This window comes from Diadema setosum, chromosome 18 (assembly GCF_964275005.1).
Source record: "Diadema setosum chromosome 18, eeDiaSeto1, whole genome shotgun sequence".
NCBI classification, from domain to species: Eukaryota; Metazoa; Echinodermata; class Echinoidea; order Diadematoida; family Diadematidae; genus Diadema; species Diadema setosum.
This window is the reverse complement of record NC_092702.1, coordinates 24257192-24280957: the sequence shown is the minus strand read 5'-3', so window position 1 is coordinate 24280957 and position 23766 is coordinate 24257192. Positions and strand designations below refer to the sequence as shown.

The window sequence follows — 23766 nt, the reverse complement described above, 5'->3', positions numbered from 1 at the left end:
CTGGAATAACTATTCCGGGGAATAAGTTATTCCACCTTTGAGAATAGATTCCGGGGAATAAATCGCGTCATTTTACGTCACGAGGGCCTGATTTGCATAAGAGGTGTAATAAATCGGCGGAATAAGCGGTGTAATAAAGTTATTCCACCTTTGAGAATTTGGGCCACTGTATATTAACAGCTCATAAAAATGTTGAAGCTTTTTGTTTGTGTGTGTGTGTGTGTGTGTGTGTGTGTGTGTGTGTATGTGTGTTAATTTAGTACAGACATTTATTAGACGGTATAATGAGACTAAGTGCCAAGTGATCCATATACAATCAGTGCCCAAAAAGAGCCTGCGTCAAGGAAATCCATGACAGCTGTCAGTAGTTACTGATAAAATGACATTCAAGTTAGCTTTACTGCCTCAGAATGACAGATGAACAGAATAAAGGAGTTTCGCCAAAAAGCCAGACATTCATCATTATTTCACATTCAGCTCAGTGACACATTATCAAGTCACAGCACAGAATATGCCACAAAATGATTTCATTTTATGATCGAGTTTGCAATGAAGAAGTTAAATGTAGGTAAGATTGCAATTTCTTATGTACATGTATTTTTGTTTACTGTACAACAAAACGGTTATGGAATTTTAAAAGGCGCTGTCAGACTGGCAAGAGATTGAGAAGTAAGATCGATAAGGATGTGTTGTGACATAAGTAACTCTCACTTCTTTAGCTGTGGTGTGGTATTAGTGCTCTGTTATGACTGCTTCCCTTGTCCTCCCATTAATTTGAAATTGATGACAGACAGCAAATGTAAACCTCGATGTTGTATGATTATGATATTAAATGCTGCCAACAAAAGATGGGGGTTAAAGATGCAACTGAATTGGGGTGTATTTGCCTCGGGCTTCCAGTACCACTTTTAGCCATCCATTTAACACTAGGTATATATTGTAGCATCTGGAGAGTTGTATGTAAATCATTCCTGGAATACAAACCACTGTAATACTGCTTTATGCTACAGGCTGTACACATCAATTGGCCTGTCAGAATTAGACTTGATTGTGTTTATTTTTCAGTACACATTTGCTAAGCTTTCATTTAAGAAGGTCTGGACATACTTCAGCAGAAGACTACTTGTCAGCATCGCTAATCATTAAAAATGAGGCATGTGTATATTGTTAATGCTTTTCATCCCCCAATAGAGATTCTGTGGCAGACACAAAAATTCTTGGCTGCCCCAGAGAGGGTCTCCTCCTCTCCCCTTCTCTCCCCTTTCTTCCCTTTCATCCTCTTCTTTTTCTCCCCCTCTTCATCTCTCCATTTCAATTCCAGGAGCCAGATATTAGCATTTCATGAGCTACTGCGCTGAGCCTCTGTCCCAACGTCAATTATTTTCTTGATCATGGCTGTGATCACTGGCCCCTTTCCGAGGCTGAAATCCCCCCCCCCCCCCCCCCCCCCCGAAAACCAGCCATGGACCATCAGGCACCCAATGATGTACCCACAGATATATCTCCATTTTGTAGGAAATTCAGAGCTTATATATCCAACTACCATCTTGTATTATCTGTTGTTATGATGACTCAAATCAAATAACATCTCAGAGGGGATATTTCCCCAACTTTTGTGCCACCCAATGAAATACATTTGGTGCGCAGTGCGAGGCAAAGGCAACCAAATATTAAATGGACTGATGAGTCATCCATTTTTGTATTATTATCCAAGGGGGTACTGTGTTCCCCATAGTTTGCAATCTACAGAATGTCATTTACTTTGATTATTGCCTGTAGATGTAATATTCATGAAGATCATACCTGGATATATTTCTGACAACAAAGATTTCAGTACTAGTATAATGACTTTGCAAGCTATACATGACTTTGGAGCTGAAGCCGAACCTGTTAATACAGTAGGAGATGAAAGCCAAAATTCATACATGTACAATGTATGTCTACATTATGCCTGCTATCATTCTACAGACAGTTTTAGTCAAATATAAAGTTGATTTTTCAGTTGTGTGTGTGTGTGTGTGTGTGTGTGTGTGTGTGTGTGTTGTTGGGTTTTTTTGCCTGTCCGTAATAATGCAAGCAACAGGTCTATGAAAATTCAGATGATATCCCATATATGCCTATATGAGAGTTATGATTTGTAATTGATCAACTGTCAGTAGGCCTATATCATCCAGTTATCTTCTTGATTGTTGAAATTTGACCCCAGCACAAAAAGACTAGAAGTTTGCTCTTTCTTGATTTTGTATCAATATTCCTGTTCTGCGTGAGGTGTTCCATCCTTTCCCTTATCTTATTATATCTCACTCCCTCTCTCCTCTTCTTCTCTCTCTCATCTCTATCTTTCCCTCTTTATCTCTATCTTTCTTTTAATTTCCCATCTTCTTATTGCCCTTCCTCAGTTTATTGTATATCACCCACCTCTCTTTCAGCAGATTCTTGTCTAACTTTGTTATTAACTTGTTTATGCCTCCGCCACGAAGTGGTGCCGGAGGCACAATGTTTTCGGGTTGTCTGTCCGTCCGTCCGTCCGTCCGTCCTTCCGTCTGTCCTTCCGTCCGTCCGTAATGAATTTTGTGGACAGGGTAACTATCAAAACCTTTTGAGGTATCCTAATGAAACTTGGCATGTATGTGTATTAGGGGGTGAAGTTGTGCCTATCAACTTTTGGGTGCACATGCTGAAGGTCAAAGGTCAAGGTCAAGGTCAAGGTCAAATACATAAAATTTCACTATTTCCACCATATCTATGCAATGCCTGAAGATATTTTCTTGAAACTTAGTGTATCCATGTATTACCCAATTAAGATTATCTGGTGAAAGTTTGGGTCATGAGGTCAAAGGTCAAGTAAAAATATTAAAACTTCACCTTTTTTCTCTGTACTTTGGAAATTGTTCAAGGTATCTTCATGGAGCATAGTATATATACATGTACTGACTGGCATTGATCTAGAAAATTTAGGGTTCATGGGGTCAAAGGTCAGGGTCAAAGATCAAAAAATTTTACTATTTCTGTCATGTTTATGCAAGGCTGGCAGGATTATTCTTTTTACACTTGGTGTATGCATGCATAACCTAATAGAGATTCTTTGGAAATTTTTTTTTTTCTTTTGTTTTTGCCTCAAAGGTCAAAAGGTCAAAGATCAAGTGAAAGTGCTGAACTAAGCTTTTCCTCCATATCTCGGAAGTGGCTCAAGTTATCTTGAAACGTACTACATATTTATGTATGTTCTGCCTGACAGTGATTATTTTATGAATTTTAGGGTCAAAGGCCAGATGAAAATGGTAACAATTTACTATTCAATACAGAAATTGCACTTTTTCCTTGTACCTTGAAAATAACTCAATTCATAAACATATGAATGGGTCAAAGTCAAGTTAAAGTCCTTAACTCCCAAATACATGCTCTCCTATTCATCCAATTAAACCTAGGTCAAGGAAGGTGAACATTTAACACATTTGTGACAAACTTGTCATTTTAATATTTTGCCAATTTTGTGAAAATGTAATCACACATTGTCCACATGTACTATCTGGACCTATCAGGAGAATCATGCATTATGGCGGAGGCATACCAGTCGCCATAGCGACATTTCTAGTTTTTCCTCAATCATCGTTAGATCTGCAGCAATATAAAGTGATATCTGATCAGAGAATCTTTGTGTCTGACTGTTTTTCCTCCAGTTATTGTCTCTTATGTCTATCTCTGTCTATCTCTTTCTTTTAATCTACCCATCTATTTCTATCTGCCCCTCCCCCATCACTCTTTCTCTACACTATCTATTTACAATATGAGTGTATGTGGGAGTATGTACAATTTAGCTATCCATCTGTCTACCTATTCATCCATGAATGTCCAGTCTTACCTACATGTCCATCAATAGCTTTGGAGTATGTAGAGATGAGTCAATTGTTAACACTGATGTGCCACCGACTTATCTCCCCAATTTCACATGCTCCTATTTTTCCTGTGCACAGCTTGCTTCCATGGATATACGAGCCAGCATAGCCCAGGATGGGTCGCGGTGGGATATCATCGAGGACTTGGATCTCTTCTACTTCAGACAACTGGCTGTCGGTCTGCAGGTAAATGATAGTGCTGAAGGAATTTGAATCATCGGAATAAAGCATGCAAACATATTGGATACTTTCAGTGTGTGTGATGTTCAAGTGACAGTGATTGGTTTTTGATTTTTTTTTTTTTTTTGGGGGGGGGGGGGGGAGGAGAGGTGAGAACACAAAGTTACATTACACTGAACTCAGTAATGTGAATGTGATCTCCAGAAGCAAATTGCAATAAAATCTTATGAATGCATACTTAAAGGTAGGGAATCCCATTTGCATGCCTTAAATGAAGAGTTGTATGATTACAGTGGTATGTTGAAGAGAGTATCATTTTAGAAACTCCCATAAAGTATTGAAAGTGGAAGGTAACATTTAGTACATTTTTATTGACCGTTAGATTTTTAATTGAATTTTTTTCGAGGCTCACCGTAAATTCCAGTACATTGCTAGGCTACCTTTGCAGACCCATGCACTGCATGTGTGTCCATCATGTATATTTTGTGAAGAAAGTTCATCAAAACTTACAAACATTTCTATATATACATTCTTGCCACACACTCTATATGCTATTACATCAGCTCTTATACTTTTAGATTTGTGTTTATAGATTTAAAAAATACAGAAGACTGCAACAAAAAGGCTTAAGTGTGGCTGACACACAGAACTACTGAGTAGTTGAGTTTTGTGCATTATTCAAATTGTAGATAACTGTTGACTTCCAAATTTCTCAGCAGTGGCCTAAACAAGTCCCCTGAGGTTCATATTTAATGTTTTGCTGCATTTTGGGAGGTCTGTAAAAGGTATCCCCTACCTTTAAGTAGACTTTTCATTAATGTTTCTATTAGTTTATTCATTAATGTTTCTATTAGATAGTCTAGCTTTTATGATGAATAGCTTCCAAGAATATGTCATGGAAAGAATTATTTTTGTTGTCGTTGATACATTTAGTGTAATTGCTGAAATGTACTTTTCGTACGTGTTCTGCAGCATGTGGCCTAGTTACCGAAAACAATGCTATATTTTAGACAGAACAGAACATGTGGGAGAGCTTTGGATTAATTTGAATTGTGCAAATAACTAATGATATTATCAGTGTTAAGAGAAAATGACCTTGAATGTTTATTTGAACACCAATTTGTTTCTGGTCTGGAACTATGGATCTGCGATTCTGTGAGGTGGCCACACTCTATTTCGCATCATCCCTACTTATGCACCGGAGGAGCCAATTTCGCTCTGATTAGTTTGTTAAGAAAACTGGAACAACCCTGTCAGGCCCACTTCTAGACAATGCAAATGACATGAAATGTGCCTATGGCGCTGATAGTGAAAGATGGTAGGTCTTTATGCAGGGCTCAATATTATCAATGGCTCAGGGCCACTAAATATTGTCGTCAGGTCACCACATTTCTAAAAAGGCTATCTTTTGGTGGCTCGATTATGCAGCTAAATTCAAAATGATTTTTTTTTTTTTTTTTTACATTTCTTTTTATTTCTGGCCACTATATTTCTACATTTGAAACTAAGATTAAAGTAGCTCGAACGGTCCGCCAGGGGGAAAAAAAGTTAGTGTTTAGCCCTGCCATTTGGTGTATGTGTTCACTGGAGGAATTGAAGTGCTGTACAATCTAAAATTGTTGTGACAACTAGGAAATAAGCAGGTGATTCCTGCATCCTATCCTTTTGAGGTTTATTTCCATCGATGCTGTGGTACATGTGATTGTGCATTGCAAAAAAAAAAAAAAAAAAAACGCTGATCGATATTCTCATGCGGAGCACAGTGGTATGTTTCCTAAGGTACATGACGACATGAGAGTGAGGTGGTTGAGTTAGACAGTCAATTTCCTTGAGGCGTGAGATGCCGGAAGAAGTGGGTGCTATGTTTGCCAAGAACCAATATCCCACACAGCCTTCCAAGTCCTTCCCACCTTCACAGCCAATACATTTGCATGTGTACTAGACCCAAGACAAGATTATTTCCTCACTTTTTCTTCATATGTCTTATTTCATGCGCCTTCTTGGATTGAGCTCTGTTTGTGCAGCAGAGCACATGAGCATAATTTTAGTTTCATTCAGCTTGAACCAAGTCTGCATAATTACCTGTCATCGGTATCATGTAACATAATCCTGAAAGTTTGAGCCGATAGTCTACACACGAAGACCCTTTTCTCCACACCTTGCTGACCCATACAAATTCCTGCTACACACATTCAGTCAATTTGTATCACACAATTCGTTATCTTAGCTTGAGAAGGGATGCATCTCAATGAGCAAATATTTATTCCCACACATTGGTATTGTTAAATGCACTCGTTTTTAATACAGGACTATGACATGCAGCAGAAGATTGATCTCGAGATCAAGATGCGCGAAGGAACGCGCAAACTTTTGGCAGCCTGTAAGCGAGAGAATCAGAGCCTGGAAGCAGCCAAGAACCTGCTTACATCCAATGTGCGGGTCCTCTCTTATGTCGCAGAGCTCCAGCGGCGCAAAGCGGCACAGTTCGCAGACCGGGCTGCATCCAGGAAGGTGAAGAGCGCTGGTGGCAGTGACTCTGGTGTCGAGGCGGAATCGGGGAGTGACCTCCTCGAGCCTTGTCGGTCCAAAGTCTGCATTTCAGGTACTGGAGAATTAAATAGTAGCCAAAAAACAAACAAACAGACAAACAAAACACAAGAAATGTAGACACTTTTTCCACTAAAAACAACAACAACAGACACTGCTAACCTATACTGATAGGTTTATTTCTGCATCAGTTGACAGATAACGTAATTAATGCATTGCCTAATTTTCTTCCTGGGTGTTTTTATGCCTCCGCCAACGAAGTGGCCGGAGGCATTATGTTGTCGGGTCGTCCGTCCGTCCGTCCGTATGGCCGTACATCCGTCCGTACGTCCGTCCCGTTTTGTTTTTGTCGATATCTCAAGAACCATGAGGTGGTTTTGCATCAAACTTGGTATGAGGGTATATCCTGGGGGGATGATACTTTGTTTTGATTTAAGGGTCACGGGGTCAAAGGTCAAAGGTCACTGGTTATTTTGTGAAAAAAAAGGTTGAAAATTCATGTATTTCTCCATATCTCGCAAATAGTTCAAGGTATCTTCATGGAACTTAGTATGTATGCTTGTTCCAATGGGCAGTGATTATCTAGGGAAGTTGGGGGTCATGGTTCAAAGGTCAGGGGGTCAAAGGTCAAGGTCAACTCCTGAAAATATCACTACTTTCCTTATATTTATGCAATGCCTGAAGGTTTTTTTTCTTAACTTGATGTATGCATGTATTACCCAATATATATTCTGTGGGAAGTTTCTTGCCAAAAGGTCAAAGGTCAAAAGGTCAAGTGAAAGTGCTGAATTGCACTTTTTCGTCCATATCTCAAAAGTAACTCAAGGTATCATCATGAAACTTACATATTTATGCATGTTCAACCTAACAGTGATTCTCTTTGGAACTGTGAGGTCAAAGGTCAAAGGCCAGGTTTAGATAATGCTATTTTCCCATTTGATACTGAAATTATACTTTTTCTCAATACCTTGAAAATTACTCAATGCATAAACTTATAAAAGGGTCAAAAGTCAAGTAAAAATCATCAGTTCCCCAAATACCTGCACTCTGACATTTTAATCATTCATCCAATTGAACCTACAGTTAAACTCGCATAAGTCGATCTTCTCGGGACTGAGCAAAACACATCGACTTAGGCGAGTTTCGACTTGTGCGTAAGTCGAAAAAAAATCGACTTACAGTTACACCATGCATACACGTGTATAATGTACATGTATGTTGTCTACTTTGGAGCTGAGAGCTGGAGCGGTGTGCCCGATATTTGCCCTTCAGCAAGACGCTTTATCCACATTGAATATTACCGTTATTCATTTCCAAAATTAAGAGCAAACATCTGACATTTATTCTACCATCTTATGGAGCCGATTGTTACCGCTGTTCATTTCCAAAACTGAAGGCAAACATCGGGCTTTTTTGTTGTTGTTATTGGCACGGCGTGCGTTTTTGGTGACCCCGGTCGCATATTAACCATTCGCGAAATCGTGATACGATTCGCGAAAAGACTCCGCTAAGTATATAAGGCATATACATCGCAGCGGCTACACTCGGCAGAGGCGATACGTCGTCCTTTCACCAGGTCTGGGTAACGGAAACCAAAATCTCGCGTGAGTTCTTGCGTCACTATCGTTAATGTCAACGAAACATCGTTAATTTGCACTTGGGATCGTTACTCATCGTTACTACAAACGTTAATTTTCCCGATCGTTAGTTTGCGTTAATAACGATTCAGGTGAAACCGCTTGCGTAAATGAAACGTTAATGTTTTTAACGCAAAGTTTCTTTTGGTATATACTGTATGTAAACAAAAACTGGCGTCTCATGATTTTGACAATGATTTATTACACAATAAAATCTTATTCGACTTAGGCAAGGTAAATTCAATGGTTTTTCCGTGAAAGTGTTTTGGAATTTCATCGACTTAGGCGAGTATTCGACTTAAAAAAAATCGACTTGTGAGTGAATTAATACACGTAAGTCAATGGGGAAAAATCGGGACTTTTTAAAATCTTCGACTTACGCGATTATTCGACATATGCGACGTCGACTTAGGCGAGTTTAACTGTAGTTCTAGGAAAGTGAACATTCAGCACATTTGTGGCAAACCTGTCATTTTAATATTTTGCCAATTGTGTGAAACTGTCATCACACATTGTCAAGACATTGTACTATAGACCTATTAGGAGAACCATGCATTATGGCGGAGGCATATCAGTCGCCGTAGCGATATATCTAGTTTCTTCCTATATAAATAATGCAGAGAAATATAATAACAACACTGAATCAACTCAGAAATAGATTGTATTACAATTTGAAGGTCAAATAGAGCGCATCTACATTCATGTGATCTTGTGCAATCATGTATGCAATACAAAAATATAGTTTGATTTGACAAAAGAGAGCGAAAAAAACGTACATAATGATATTTGCAACAACTACTGTACAAATATTAACCATGCATAAGAAGTGAAGCTGGTATTTCACACTTTTTGTAGTTCTCTGAGGAGAAAAAGAAAATATGATGGAGCAGAGATGATAAAGCATTTCTTATTGGTCAGTCCTACTCCCCAGCTTGTGAATCATGGTTGAATGACATGGAATTGTGGTTGGATGAACATGATTAGTGGCAGACCACTACTATATGTAGTGGGGGAAAACCCTTTCATTTTCACCACATCTGCCTCAATGCATCGTCAAAGCTTAGTATTAACTTTGAAGAAAATTGAAACAATCAGAGTTGATAGAATATATGGTTATGTTTCAGTTCAATTGTTTATTGCATAAAGTTAAGAAATCAAATCATAATTTGTGTTCGATCAATGATGGATAAATTATCATACAAGCTGCCAATTTATGTAAAGATAAGAAGCCTTTGAAAGAAATAAAATCATTTTAATTTGTGTTTGATCGATTAGGAATCAATTAGTATGCACTTGCCAGTATATCATGTACACAGTTTACTCTGATTTTATTTACTTCATTATCAGTCAATATCATAATCAATCATGCCAATATGAATATGAGCTGCCAACACTATTTTTGCATCTTTCTTTTGTGTTGGTATTTTAGATACAGACTTACTGGAAATAAGACTCAAAATTCTGTCGATCAATCCTGCAAGGATTTTAATGCATGTCTTTCCTGTAACACTATTAAGTTTCTTTATGGCGGGCTGCATGAATGTCATCTGAAGATCTAAATGGATGGGATGGCCTTAGCTCTCTTTACTCTGCACTTATTATGTGATGTAGTGCTCTCTGGAGGGAAGTAAACATGCACCGCCCTACAAGATATCAACTCTAATCTTTGAGAACCAGGCTGCTTTTTAACAAGCATCAATCAAGGTGGGTGGGGGGGGGGGGGGGAGGGGTAACCAGGGAAGCAGCCAAATAACTGAATGACTCTTGTTTCATTTCTCTCCATTAGGGTGTATTGGCCCCGACTTAAAGAAGGTCTTTCGGAAATCCACTTAATTCATTTCATCCATTCATTATCATGATTTTGAATAGCTGTACAAAAATTATATGAGAACTTGAATTTTTTTTTTCTTGGTAGTGAGAGAAAACATATGTCTTATATCCACGAGCATATGCTGGTCATTTTGTTTTAAAAATACAAAAGAAAGGGATGGAGGAAATATCTGTTTTGTTGAGACAAATGAATATTGCTTCGATGTATCGGGGGAAGCAGCATCAGGCATCAATTTTCATGCGTGCCACATTACATGAAGAGATGTGGGTAATTTCTGTGGAGTTGGATTACACTGCAAATAGCAGAAAATGCAGAAATTGACATTTCCAGTAATGTCTGCATGACCAGATGGGAATAGAGCATTTCGAAAGTGAGTAGGGAATAGATGCGTGACTTAATTTGTAATTTTGGTTATCTCGTTGGTTGTTCTCTGTTGCTTGTAGATCTGCAGATTCCCCTGATGTGGCGTGATGTCGACCACATAAAGAACAGAGGAGGTAAGGGCAACTGATGGAGATTAGGTATATGTTGCTGTTGCTGTTGTTTTTATATTAATGTTATTGCTGCTGCTGCTGTTTTGTGTAGTGTTTGTGTGTGTTTGTTTGTTTGTTTTTTCTTTTTAGAGGTCTTCTCTCCAAGGAAAGGGTGCTTTTGTTTCAGATGAAAGTTAAGTTTGTGAGAGTTCACTATGTTTTGCAAAGTAATGTTTTTTTCTTTTTCTTCCAGCCATGCTGCCTATTGAATGGCTGATATTCAAAGACAGTGTATTGTAGAGTATTCATGGGCAGAGTATCAAGTTGTGCTTTGTAATGGCATTCTTACTATTGCTTTGTATTGATGATAGCATAATTGTCACATGGAAACTATTTTCTTTCTAGTTTTTGAAATGTAAAAACTTTATCAGCACCATTTCAGAAAGGACCTAAAGGATGGGTACCATCATGCTCCTCAAGGCTTGCATTTCCTGTTCCATTAGGGAACAGGTGGAGGACTGTTTTCTAATTAGACGTCAAATTACAGCTCTTCTGGCATTAGTTTGATCTCAACTTGAGTGCACGAACAGGTGATGTGCCTAGTCTGCACATCATAAGCCTTCCACGGTAGATGACAGCTGAGAGGGAACATGAACTGTTGAGGAACCACTCAGCAAAAGGACCCACTTCCATTTAGATGTCATAATCTGTTTCTTTTCCTCTGGTTTAAAACAAAGTGTTCATATGTTTCAGTTTGCACAAATGTTTTCCCAGACAAATCATGGTTGTGTCATCTTTTGAAGCAACTGTGGCATGTTTGAAAACCTCTGATTTTTGTGATATTAAACCTAAAACTCTGTCTGGTTTCTACAGACTAGCCATGTATGCATTGTGTGTTGTAAGTACATATATGAGAGAAAATCTTGAACATGGGAGTGAGGAAATGAGCATACCCCCGGCTCGCTCCCCACTCTTCATATTCTTTATTTATTTATTTTTTTTTTTTTGGAATGCTGCCCCCTGCTCGACTCGTACATTTGAGTGCCCATGATGTCAAGTTGTACAGTCCTCAACTGTCTGACTGACTGACTTCTTGTTGTTGGCACAGGTTGGAAAGAAGTGATGAGATTTTCAGCCATGGGATGCAGCCATGTGGAGAGTGGGGAGAGAGGGATAATGCACAGTTATCTCCTGATTTAAAGGGATATATCTGACAAAAATGCTAATCAGATAGTATGCTAAAGTGTAGAGTTGTGCAGAATTAGCGCAATTTTTGCTATGTCGGGTTCGTCTTGTTTTGGTTTGTTTTTCCCCCTCTTGACTCTTTCTGAAATATACAAAATGAAATATTCAGAGATTTTCAATATGACATGAGCTTGCTTTCAATATTTTGATTGCATATATTTCTGAGGGAAAAGGGATGGATGGCAAACACAGGAAAAGCATGTAATGAGATGTTCTACTAGCTTGATCATTTGTACGGCATTGTGTTGCCTCCCTCATGTAATGATGCATGTGCCGATTGCATGTGTTTTCACTTTCAAATTAATGTATCTCGTAAAAAGATTTAGTGGAGTATAAAGTAGATGAAAGATTGATGTAATACAGAGGGAGATTGAGTGGATGGAAATCATGGAATGGAATGAATTGAATATCAACCATCAGAATATTATCAAGATTGACATCATTGTGAAGGGGTGTGAGATATGCTGCAGTGTTAGAAAATGCATAAATGTGACCGGCGACAACGGTTTCAGGCAAAAGTCAGGAATTTTGAAAATTCATTTTTTCATTGAATCACTTTGCCCATTTCCTAAGCTTTACATCTCATAAAACACTTGTATTCTCCGGTACTGTAAGTGGTCATATTAAGCGAAATATAATGCACTTTTTGATTTGTAAGCCTGACAAAATCGCGAGAAAATGGGCTTTGAAGATTCCCCTCATGCTCAAAGACAATGCCCAGCGGCGATGGGAGGTGAGAATCACCCATCTGTACAATGGTGCCAATCAAGATTAAGCTCCGCCTCTCGCAACCATAGCGGCTTCTGATTGGCTCACTGAGAGAGTCAAATTTCCCGGGCACTTTCCTCGGAACTCAGTGTATGGAGCCGAATGCACAATGCATTTCGCTCGGGTTTGTTTACCAGTACGTCTTTCAAGATGGCGGATACGATAATTACAAGCTGCTGGTTACATGTGTATGGTGCAGGTATTACTCAATGGCATCCACACGCTATTCCTGTGTGTATACGTCACGGGAGTGGGTGGCACTTTCCACATCTTTACAAATCACGTTTTCATAGCGGTTGATTTGTTTAAGTCTTGTAAATTTCGTCATTGGGACCCTTTCGAAGGCAGAAACATGAAAAGGGTCATGCTTCCTGTTGTTTTTGTTTTTCAAGCCGTGAATGTGTTGCATTGTGCGGTAGACAAGCAAGCAAACAAACGAACAAACAAACAAACACGACTTTACTTAGTTTGGTGCAATTTTGACGTTTACTACAGTGTATTATTTGAATACTGGTCATTTATGACCACTCATTTTCTCTCTTCTGCTGTCTTTTTGAGTCAACCTGCTCTCATATTTACTACAAGCACAATTAAAAAGTCAGTTTCCGATCATATGTTGCACGATTTGTGTGGCGATTTGTCACTCTGATACGCTTAAACCATGTTCCCTATCCTATCTACAAAAATTATTTTTCACGTTAAGTTAGTGCTGCCTAGTGTTGCTGTTCACTTTTTGTTTCACTTCCGTTGTCAAACATTGCGGTAGAAAAGCTCGGATAGAAAGCCAAACGAAGAGCATACACTATAGACCGAGCTAACTGATATCTATTGTAGCAACAACAATGGAGCATGAATGCATGGACAAAACATTTCCGACACGCTGCGAGGCGTATCGCTGAAAGCTGAACTATGTAAATGTGTGCGACGCACTATCCAATCGCACGGGAGATGCCTCGCCATAGCAACAGTGGGCATAGTGGCGCGGCGTTCGAAAGAAGATCAAAACTGACGAGTGCGATCCAACATAGGGTGTTTAAAATTCCATTTTCGGTAGGAAAAACTTAGTGTTATGCTGTGAAATTTAGTGTAGATGTACAAAACATATCAAAGATTCAATTTCCGAAAAAACCCAAAATCTACAAAAATCATGGTCAAAATCTTTGTACCCCGCCTAGGAGGGAATTTGCTCTTGCGACTTTTGCCTGAAACCGTTGTCGCGGGTCACAAATGAACATTCAGGGTAGTGGTGACATTTTCACTCTAATTCTTAACTCCCTGTGTGCCACATTCGCATGCCAGACTTAGTCAACGGCTTGCCAACTTTGCATATTGTGATCAAATGCTCAACCATGCATAAACCAATATGTTTTGAACACTTGTCATTTGCCAGAAAATAGCCGTATAAAGCACATAGCTGATGATAAAATTTACATCACAGCAAAGCTCGCAACTTTCTCCACAACTTTGCTGTACTGCATTTCTAAAATGAAAAATTTCGATAGAAAGTCATACTACTTTGTAAAATAGCATATTTTCCCAAAGCGCTCATGCATTGCAGTCTCAGAATGATGTTGCGCACAAGGGATTTGCACTATTGCACAGAAAGATTTAACTTGAGATAATGCTGGAGTATCCCCTTGTTCTCTGGTTCTGACAAGGCTGGTTGAGTTTTGTCTGGATACGAGCAATTCATCTCGAGTGACATATCAGCAATAGGGCATACAACGGAACCACTTCTCCTGAAGTAGTTGAGCCAGAATAACATCCTAGCAGCACAAACAGATGGTGTTTCTCGGTTGTGATGAATGACGTGACTTTCACATGCAGACGTGGCCAGGTTGGCATACATAGAGAGATGTGTTCTCTTTGGCGCTGATCGTCAAAAGACTTACAAGACTCTGCAGATCAAATTACAGTCTGACACCTTATCTGACCTTCCTAGTTCCCTGTAGCATCTGTCTTCTTATTCCCTCAGCCATGGAATATGGATATGTGGAAATTATTTTGATTTATTTCATGTAGGAAGTGAAAAGAATAAACAGGACAGTGATTTGAAAAGTGTGATGAGAAAGAAGTAGTTTTCTTTTGTAAAATCTCACTTGCTTTGTCGCCATTATATATCTTTTGTATATCAGGTAATTGTGAAAGAGGGAAAAAATGGAAATTTGCAATGTATTCATTTCTGTCTGATGAATTCTGGGGGCTCCAAGTTAAGATATTCTCACAAACTTCATGTGATACTGAGGAAGTTTTGTACAGAGGTATCATTGATTTATGTTATTGATTTCTAAAATGGATGCTTTTAAGTGTTGCACACCTGTGAATCTATATTTAGCTGTGAAATGGTAAGGTCTCTTAGTCTTGTTATTTCACATTTGTGATTTTACCGTATTTATCAAAGCTGAAAATAAAACTGAACATGGAGTGGAATTGCACTCATCAGCCCGCATTGGCAAAACTGTGCTTAGATCTCAAGGGAGATAGTGCATTGCTTAATCATTAAGTAAACATTGTAACAATTTTCTGTACGGTTTCATGTTCAATCTGAGACAAAGCTCAAAGACGAACTGTGAAGAAGTTTCAGGAAAACTTTAGAGACTTCATCTCATGTTCTTTATTTCTCTCTGACAAGCGCTGGTAGCAAGTTACCGCTAGCAAACAGGATGTCAATGATGCCCATAACAGAAAGATTCACAGTGATTACTCTTCATACATTCCCTCAAAGCACCCATTTGTCTTTATAATTGCCATAAAAAAAAGAGCGACATGGATTCCCCCAGCTGTAATTAATGCAACCTCATGTCTGCGGAGAGACGCTCTGATGCCATAAATCCACTGCATACCACACTCTCGTCTTGTCTTTGATGTTCTCCCGTCTCCCACATTTCATCGGGCTTACTCGTATACCAAACAATTCTCGTCTAATGGAGGCTAAGTTGCTTGCCCCACAAGCAGCACGTGGATGCGTCATAACAGCCTAAACACTTTGCGGGCATCAGTACCGCCTCGCCAATTAGACAAACATAAACAGAGGATGTGTCACGCCTCATCACATTTCCATTTTCCTGTTTGGTGTATACAGAGAGACATGTCTACCTCAAATATGATTTCCAGTGTCTTTTACATGAATATGATGAGACCAATGCCTACTATTTATCAATGTGCATAACTCTGTGTGTGTGTGTGTGTGTGTGTGTGTGTGTCTTAAGTCTATCATTATGACTTGATATGAATCAAATCGATTGCTGTCTCTCTGGTATATTGTATACGCCATATATTTAGCGAGCCTAATTTTCCTTGAGTCACGACTTCCGAACAATTTTGTGAGTGGTTAAATTCGCAGTCATGGAGTACAGTAACGAACAGAGATCTATGTGTGCATGCACATCGCATCCATGTTAGGATCAGATTTATTACTTTCAAATGTTGCTGAATTCGTTATTAGCACCTAACTCGCAGAAGAAGGTAAAGTCCCACGAAATATGTGCCATTTACTGTATTGAAGACAATGCCCGTGTGTGTACATGTAAGATATGCTCTACACTATCCAGCCCTAGATGAGATCAGTATTGTATCATCATACGTCTACCGGTAGCTGCAATGAGATATTCTGGAATGAAATGTTAACAAAATACAAAAATGTCAGTTATTCAGTACAAAAACATACAAAAGATGATAACATTCTGCTTCCTTGATTTGTTGCAGATCACCATAGGTATGCCGTCTTCTGTTTACTGAAGATAGACACCCAGATCTACGCCACTCAGCTGGTGCACAACATAGACAGGAAAGCCACAGATGTGACGTTCAGTGACGTCATCATTTTGTAAGTACACAAGTTTGAGAAGGATGCCGAATGTGAAAATCGTTGGCAGAAATGGCAGAAACGGCTCTTTGATTTCTTCAGCCAAGCAACTTAAATGAAGTGGATATTAAAGTGTTGATCAATCCCCGCAGAGTTACTTTCATTTACAATCAATTGGCGGGCTGAACAGGATATATAAAACTAAGCACAATGGCTCGCAGAGTCAATGCCCGATAGAATTTTAACCAGTGACAAAGAGTCTGTCCTGATTGTTAGTGTTGGCCAACGTGAGACCAGAAGTACCTACTTTAAGTGGCTCTGCTTTCCAGCAGTGACAATTTCCCTCAGCTCCACAGTATTACTTCCTGGTGGGGATACACCCAATGTCTCTTCTTTTCGTCTTTCCCTTGCTTTCTCTTCGTTTCTTTTCTTTGTTTTACTAAAATCCTATACGGGATGTTTCCTTGTCATGACTGTTTATCTTCATGAAATCCATATCAGCTTTTGTTTGTAACTGAAGAGGAAGGAAGTAAAAGTATTAAACAATGATAAAAGTGCAGCTGGATTCTGCCCATGATGTGACTGAAATAATGAAAGTAGGAGATTCAGGAAGATTGCAAAATATTGTTTGTCTTTCTGTTAAAGGCAAGAGGAATAAAGAAAAAAATGGAGGAAGTGCAATTTAGTTCCTATTTTTTAGCTGTGCTTTGAACAAATACTTGCTGACTCTCTCTAAGGCTTGTGCCCAATTAAAGATTACAAAAAGGACTCGTGGTGCATAAATTCTTTGTGTAATATGTACCCACAAGTAGGAAAACTCCCAGAAAAAAAAAAATGATGAACAACCATGTATAGCTTAATTTCACTTCCTCTTTCAGGCATGAGAAGTCATTTTGGAAGTGTTTGGTATCAGTACAAATAAGATGTGGGCAAGGGAATGGCTTCAAGATCAAGTTTTTCCATGTCAGATAATGATAATTATATTCCACATACTAAGAATGTTGCAATAGGATTGGTCCAGAGCTGATCACGTGATGAAGCGTAGTTTTGCCCATCACATCACCTGACAAGAAAAGTTCGTTACACTCTATGTTGATAGTCCCTTTTGTTTCACTGATCTCCACGCAGTCCACACAGTCCTAACGCAAGATGAGTACACGCGAAATAAAAGTGCGTTGCACTGTGGACTATCATGTGACCTAGGTCACTTGATAGTACACAGCGCAACGCACTTTCACTTCGGTCCCGCGCTGTGCGCGCAGCAAATTCATTGTTTTGTCATCTACGCGCACACGTAGCTTAAGCCCTAAGGATACCTAAAGACAGCTAAAACGGTTTCAGATGTGGAATAAAATGGGAATTTCTAGGACCCTAGATGTGGAATATAAAGCAAATAATCAACTTTTAGTTTCAGGCAATGAGACAAACTACCACTTCCTCGGCGATCTGAATGTGTACGCTATCTTTCCTCAGCTGCGCTTCGGAAAGATAGCTACATCCAGATCGCCTCGGAAGTGATAGTTTGTCCCATCACCTTCACTAACGTTGATTATTTGCTTATTGACACATTGTTTTCATTTTTGGAATGGGTTGAGTAATATTGAAAGTAATCATGCTATGTCATACAGTCACTTTAGTCATTGTAGTCTTGTATCAAGAACCTTTTAGATTGTTTTGTTTAGGGATTTATTTTTTTTTTTTTTTTAATTCGTAAATCGTCTTTGGAATGGATGGATGGCTACCATTTAAACACATTCTTTAAAGCAACATGCTGGCATTTTAATTTCTTTTATCATGACTACACTTTAATAATAAATGATAATATGAACACTTGTAATCCGCCGGTATCCATCATGAATAGATGCTCATGGCGCAAAGTTGTCTGTAAGTTGTCTTTCAAAGAATCCTTTTATGTTCCTGTTGTCTTCCCTTTATCATGTCAGCTGTTCAAAAACATTACTTTAAAGACATTGACACAATTCCCCATAAATTGAATTGCAGTCCCCAGTTTATCAAATAAAAATTGTCTCATTCACTTCCTTCAGGTTCTTGAGAACATGCCATTACAACAAACAGTCTATTTTTAATTCCTCACATTCGTGTACTCCAATTTTGCTTCTTTTTGCGATCATGCAATCTTGTGTAGCATGACAAAAGCCCCATCATTTGTATATCGATATAACATGGTTATTTATAGCCTATCACCATACTCATCACAATTTGACAATTCTATCTGAAATCTACATTTCATTGGATCATATACTTGTGACATCAGGAGCATATTCCATATAGGCGTTGTAGTGTACACGTATCTTTTTAAAATGATCAGCTAGGCAATTTTAGGCATGCATTTCAAAAATTGCAAATGATTGTTTCAAGCGCTGATGTGTAGAGTTTACATGTCCTCAAATAAATTCTGCTATTCCCCCCCCCCCCCCCATACAGCGACAATGTCGGGCCAGATTTCACCTGCACGCTAGAGGTGTATTCTTACAACCTGCATAACGACATGACGATCGCCAGCACCCCGCAGAAGATCCGACGAAAACTCAACTCACTATCGTCTGTTGGAAGAAGGAGCAGCCTCGGACACAAGCAGCAACTCACGTCTTCCCTGAGTCTGGTAAGAGGGTGTTTGTAAAAATTGTTCTGTGATATCCGAAACAAAATTCAACCAACAGATGTCAGACAAGATATTGTTGAATGAGGTTAACATGCCACAACAGTCCACCATAGTCACAATGTAATTATTGTATTGCAAGTTTAGAATAAAAGCTTGTATCTTACAAGCAGCCAGATGACATCCGACACATTCAAAGAAAATCACAAAACATTTGACACTTCAATCTGCATGGCATCGAGCTAAGATTTGATATTAGCCAATTTGCAGTTGTCATTTAGAGATAAGCAATACAGGTTTTTGTTTAACTTTACAAAATTGCTCTTGAGCGGATTATCCAAGTTTGCTCAGAGTGTTGGTGTAAGATTTTTAAACTGCTGCTGTGTCACTCAGTTCACAGTTATGTATGGGGAAAACTTGCAGTTAGGTAGAGCGTTATCATAGATACCGTCATGCTTAGGGGACACTTTGTGAACATTGAATGAAGGGGGGACACAAAAGGTGCATTTAATGGGCTTTGTGCCATAACATCAGCAACTAGGTGCAAGCCATAAGAGTCTATAGATGTCACATTGGGGCCAGAAATTGGGTAACGTGATACAGTTATCACATGATGTGGCAGTTGCAACTTTTTCAACCAGCCCTGAGGCCCGAAGAGGTTTGCAATCATTGTTAGCTGCCATTAGGGCGGCTATGATTGCAGACTTTGTATATAGAAGCAGACAGGAAGCAATTCATCAGTTTTGGGCAATTTACAACCCTTGAAAACATGGTTATGAAATGGGCTCCTTGTCTAGGTATTTCTAGCCCAACCATGAGTGCTACCCCTTTGCACCAACCCCTAATGTTTACAACTGCAGTTTCTGTGAATACACATGTTTACTTATACTACTAGCATTTATACTGACGTTGCTTGTTATAAATTATTATTATTATAATCAATCTGTTGGTATTATCTATCTCAGTCTACGGAGGAAGAGGCTGTGGAGGGTCCCAAGTACTGTCTTGTTGCGAGGGCAAGACTGCAGCTTCAAGATGTCAGCGACCATGTACAGACCTTTGACCTCTGTCCCCAGACAGGTAGGCCAGAAGTTTTTCCTTGCTGTGTGAAGTATTCGCAGAGAAGCGATTGTGCGTAGGAGTTACAGTAAATGCATTTGACTGAAGTTATAGCCTCTTGTAAAATGGAAAAAGTGTCTTGCATCTGTACGTGTTTGCAAATTAAACAAGAATCTGTTGGGCTGTGGCTGATTTGTGTATGGACATTATAAGAGAGCACTGCTTTCAGCATACTTCATTCCACTGTAGGGGCAGATATACTGTAAAATGAGGAAGGTTCGCATGCATTTTAATTTCACGAATTTCACAAGCACCAAGATTCACGAAATTAAAATGCATACGAAATTTCTTGTTTACACTATATGCATTGAATGGCAGTTACAGTTCACGAAAATTTCATGCCATGAAAAAGACTGTCCGCTCCAATTCGCGAAAATTTCATGCCGCGAATATATCATGTCTTACAGTAATAGATGTGTATATGTTCTTGTTATTAGTAAAATGTCAATCACCTCCTCACCTTTTCGGTATTTTTGTTTGTTTGTTTGATTGTTTGTTTGCTTGTTTAGATGGCAGAACACATCACCAACTTCCACTGTTTGGTAACATCTGTTGTCGAATAGCATCGCAGCCATCTTGCATAATACAAGAGATTCACTCAGGCTACCTTACATGTGAGGTAAGAGACAAGAGAGGCACCTGCTATTTTTAAAATCTGTCCGTCTATCTATATATCGTCGTTGTGACAAGACCTTTTATCTCAAATTTTGGTTTTTTCTTCTTTTTTTTCTTACCAGTAGTTAGATAATCATTTAAGTGATATCCTGTCCTAATTCTAAGCTGTCTTACCCCCAAATGAAGCCAGCATGGCATGTCAAAGGAAAGGTTATCCCATTTGATATAGTGCTTTGGCTGTCATGTTTTTTGCTCTCCTGAACATTTGACATTTTGTAGATACAAGGTCTTGTCACTCCAGTGACGATATATACTTATCAACCTTCTTTTCTACTGATCTTAGATCTGTCTATCTTTCTATTCATCCATCTGTGTGTCTATGTAATGATCTATCTATCTATGATAAAGCTGTCCATGAATCTGTTTATTTCTAGCACCATGTAATTGCACATTTTCCAGGCATCCTCCTTTTACTGTAAACGTCAATATTTTCGCGCGATTAATTTTTCGCGCTGAGCGGCTCGAAAACATATTCGCGGGTTCTTAAATTCGCGCTCCGCAGCGGGTTAATACACAGTCGCTGTTTTCATCCAGCGATGCCAGCGTATGAAAGCGACGTAGCGAGCGGCGCGAGTGTGAGTACAAGCGCTCAACTACGTAGTACACTGTACACGTATTTTACTCGATACATGTACTGTAGTACTAGTACTGTAGTCGCGGAGATGTAGCACACCAATCGGCCATGGGCTCGGTGCGTGCGGTGCGTGCGATGATACTGCTATATGCGTAAACATGTCTGTACTACGTAGCAGTATCATCGACGAAGCGCACGCAATTCAGGCCGTTCAAAATGTGCATAGAAAATTGCGAAGATATATTCGCGCGTTTTTGAATTCGCGCTAGCCGAACGTATCGCAAAATCCGTGAAAATTAGTGTACCGCGAAAATTTCCACGTTTACAGTAGTTAATCTTTTTATGTCAGTCTTTCTTCTGTAGCTACAGAAATGGCATCAATGGCACAGCGCTTTCTGCCCTGTCTGTAGGGACGTCCACGTCCAGAAGGAGTATGATGTGATGTTATGTTATTACACTTGATATGTCATGTTAATGTGACAAGACAATGACACCCTACTTTAGTTTCAGGATGAAATCGGGTAAAGAAGAAAGCAATGAACTTTTATCTTTGATGAAAGCAATTTCCAGAGAAAGCTTGTCACTCAAAATCTAATGGATCTGCACTGCAATGAAGCCTTGCCATGTCGTTGATATAAAAAGTGCACTGTTCTTAGTAGCATCTGTCACCAATGCATAAATCACAAGCAAGAACTATATGCATTCACTTCTATTTCATTGTACCAAGGTTCCAGAATACCCTTATGTTTAGTCATCATTGAATGTTATGCATAGTTGCTGCATTTGCGTACCATTGTTTTTTTATTTTAAATATATTTTTGTCCGCTCTTACCGTCAGCCACCATATTTCTTGTTATGATTGTCATTTGTGCCAGCAGGAAGAGTTTCATGGTGAGCCAGTGTCCAGTCGGGTGTGGTGCACGTTACGAGGGTGTCGACTAGAGTGTTGGGAGGACCCTACAGACAGCAGCCTTGGCGTTCCAATCAAGTGTGTAGAGCTGAGAAAGGTATGTGTCAGTGAAACCCAGAACAACCGGATTGCTTCACATCATGATTTCTGCATGATTTACAATGACAGTTTGAGACCCTCAAAAGGGAGAGTAACCAAATTTTTAAAAAAAAAAGAAAAAAAAATCACTTTTGGATTAAAATAGCAAACCAGAGCAGGAGATCAGGGAAAAGATCTAGAATTCTGAAAAGACGTAAAAAGTCTTATGGCAAAATTTACCATTGATTTTTTATGTCTCCTCAGATTTATGCAATAAGATACTTCTTTCAGCGGCATTTCCAACAGACATTGTTCTAAGTCAGTGTTTGGCAAAGATGCATTCTCAATGACAGCTTAGCAAGTGAGACAAATATTGAGGTAGATATGTCGGTGAGGAAGTTCAAATACATGTATTCCTTGTATGTGTAGGAGGTTTGCATGGCAGGATGGTACTAAATGAATGAAAAACATTATTCAGAAGGGTGAAGGTTCAGGTGTGAGTTTCTTCACTTTGTCTCCCTCTACAAATTAAATTTGTTAAGATCGCAACTGCTGATTTGTAAATTAATAAACATGTCGGAAAAAAGGAACCAGTGGGACTCGAACCTGTCATCTACTGCTTTCCGGGCAGTAACACTACCACCAGGCTGTCCCTGATTGCCGGCAGTAACATGATGAATATGGAACAAATACCCAAGCTCCGAAATTCCGACATTGTTATGTTAAGTAGTCCAAGGCGGACAAGGCATATTACAGATCAGCAGTTGCGATCTTAACAAATCTAATTTGTAGAGGGAGACAAAGTTAAGAAACTCACATTAGGATGATACTATATTGTAGTTTGCTGTCTACCTCTTGTGTAAGATAGGTCTATAAAGAAATGGGAGAGATGTAATATGGGAGAGAACACTGCGGTAGAGGAGGATGATACGAGGAAACAAAGATCCAGGGGGGTGTTTCATCAACGCTTGTCAGCGCCGACAACTGTCGGCGCTAACCAATTTCAGCAAAATCCTTGGTTTTGATTGACTGAGATGCTCTGGTCACTGACTGTTACTATGGTGATTCAAGTTGTCAGCGCTGACAAACGTTGATGAAACACCCCCAGGAGATGATGATGATGATACAGAAAATAGCGAGTGTTGGTAGGAGTTGAAGTGAGAGTGATAGAGATGGGATTGTTGTTTCAAATTGTTTGTCATCAGGATGAAGGGAGGCATATGCCATCTTATGGATGATCTTTTAACCAGTTCAGAACATAGTAACATCCCATTTACTCCTACTCCATCTCGCGGCTTCTCACTATACTTTGTAGCACTCTCATCTGTTACATTATTTCTCCTTGTATGATCCTCTTGATACCTTTCACTGCATCTTGCTATACACTGTACTCTGGCCTTCATTCACA

The 23766-nt window shown here is 39.2% G+C and overlaps 1 protein-coding gene across 1 annotated transcript in view; it reads left to right on the top strand.

Moving 5' to 3' along the window:
- LOC140241751 (rhotekin-like) overlaps positions 1-23766 on the top strand; it is a 69054-nt gene that overhangs the window by 41314 nt on the left and 3974 nt on the right. Inside the window, exons 2-9 of the mRNA XM_072321501.1 lie at positions 3975-4082; positions 6384-6678; positions 10535-10588; positions 16283-16403; positions 18828-19005; positions 19968-20082; positions 20631-20740; positions 22249-22377. Of these exons, the coding sequence (XP_072177602.1) occupies positions 3975-4082; positions 6384-6678; positions 10535-10588; positions 16283-16403; positions 18828-19005; positions 19968-20082; positions 20631-20740; positions 22249-22377 (1110 nt within the window). The remainder of the gene's footprint in view (positions 1-3974; positions 4083-6383; positions 6679-10534; positions 10589-16282; positions 16404-18827; positions 19006-19967; positions 20083-20630; positions 20741-22248; positions 22378-23766) is intronic.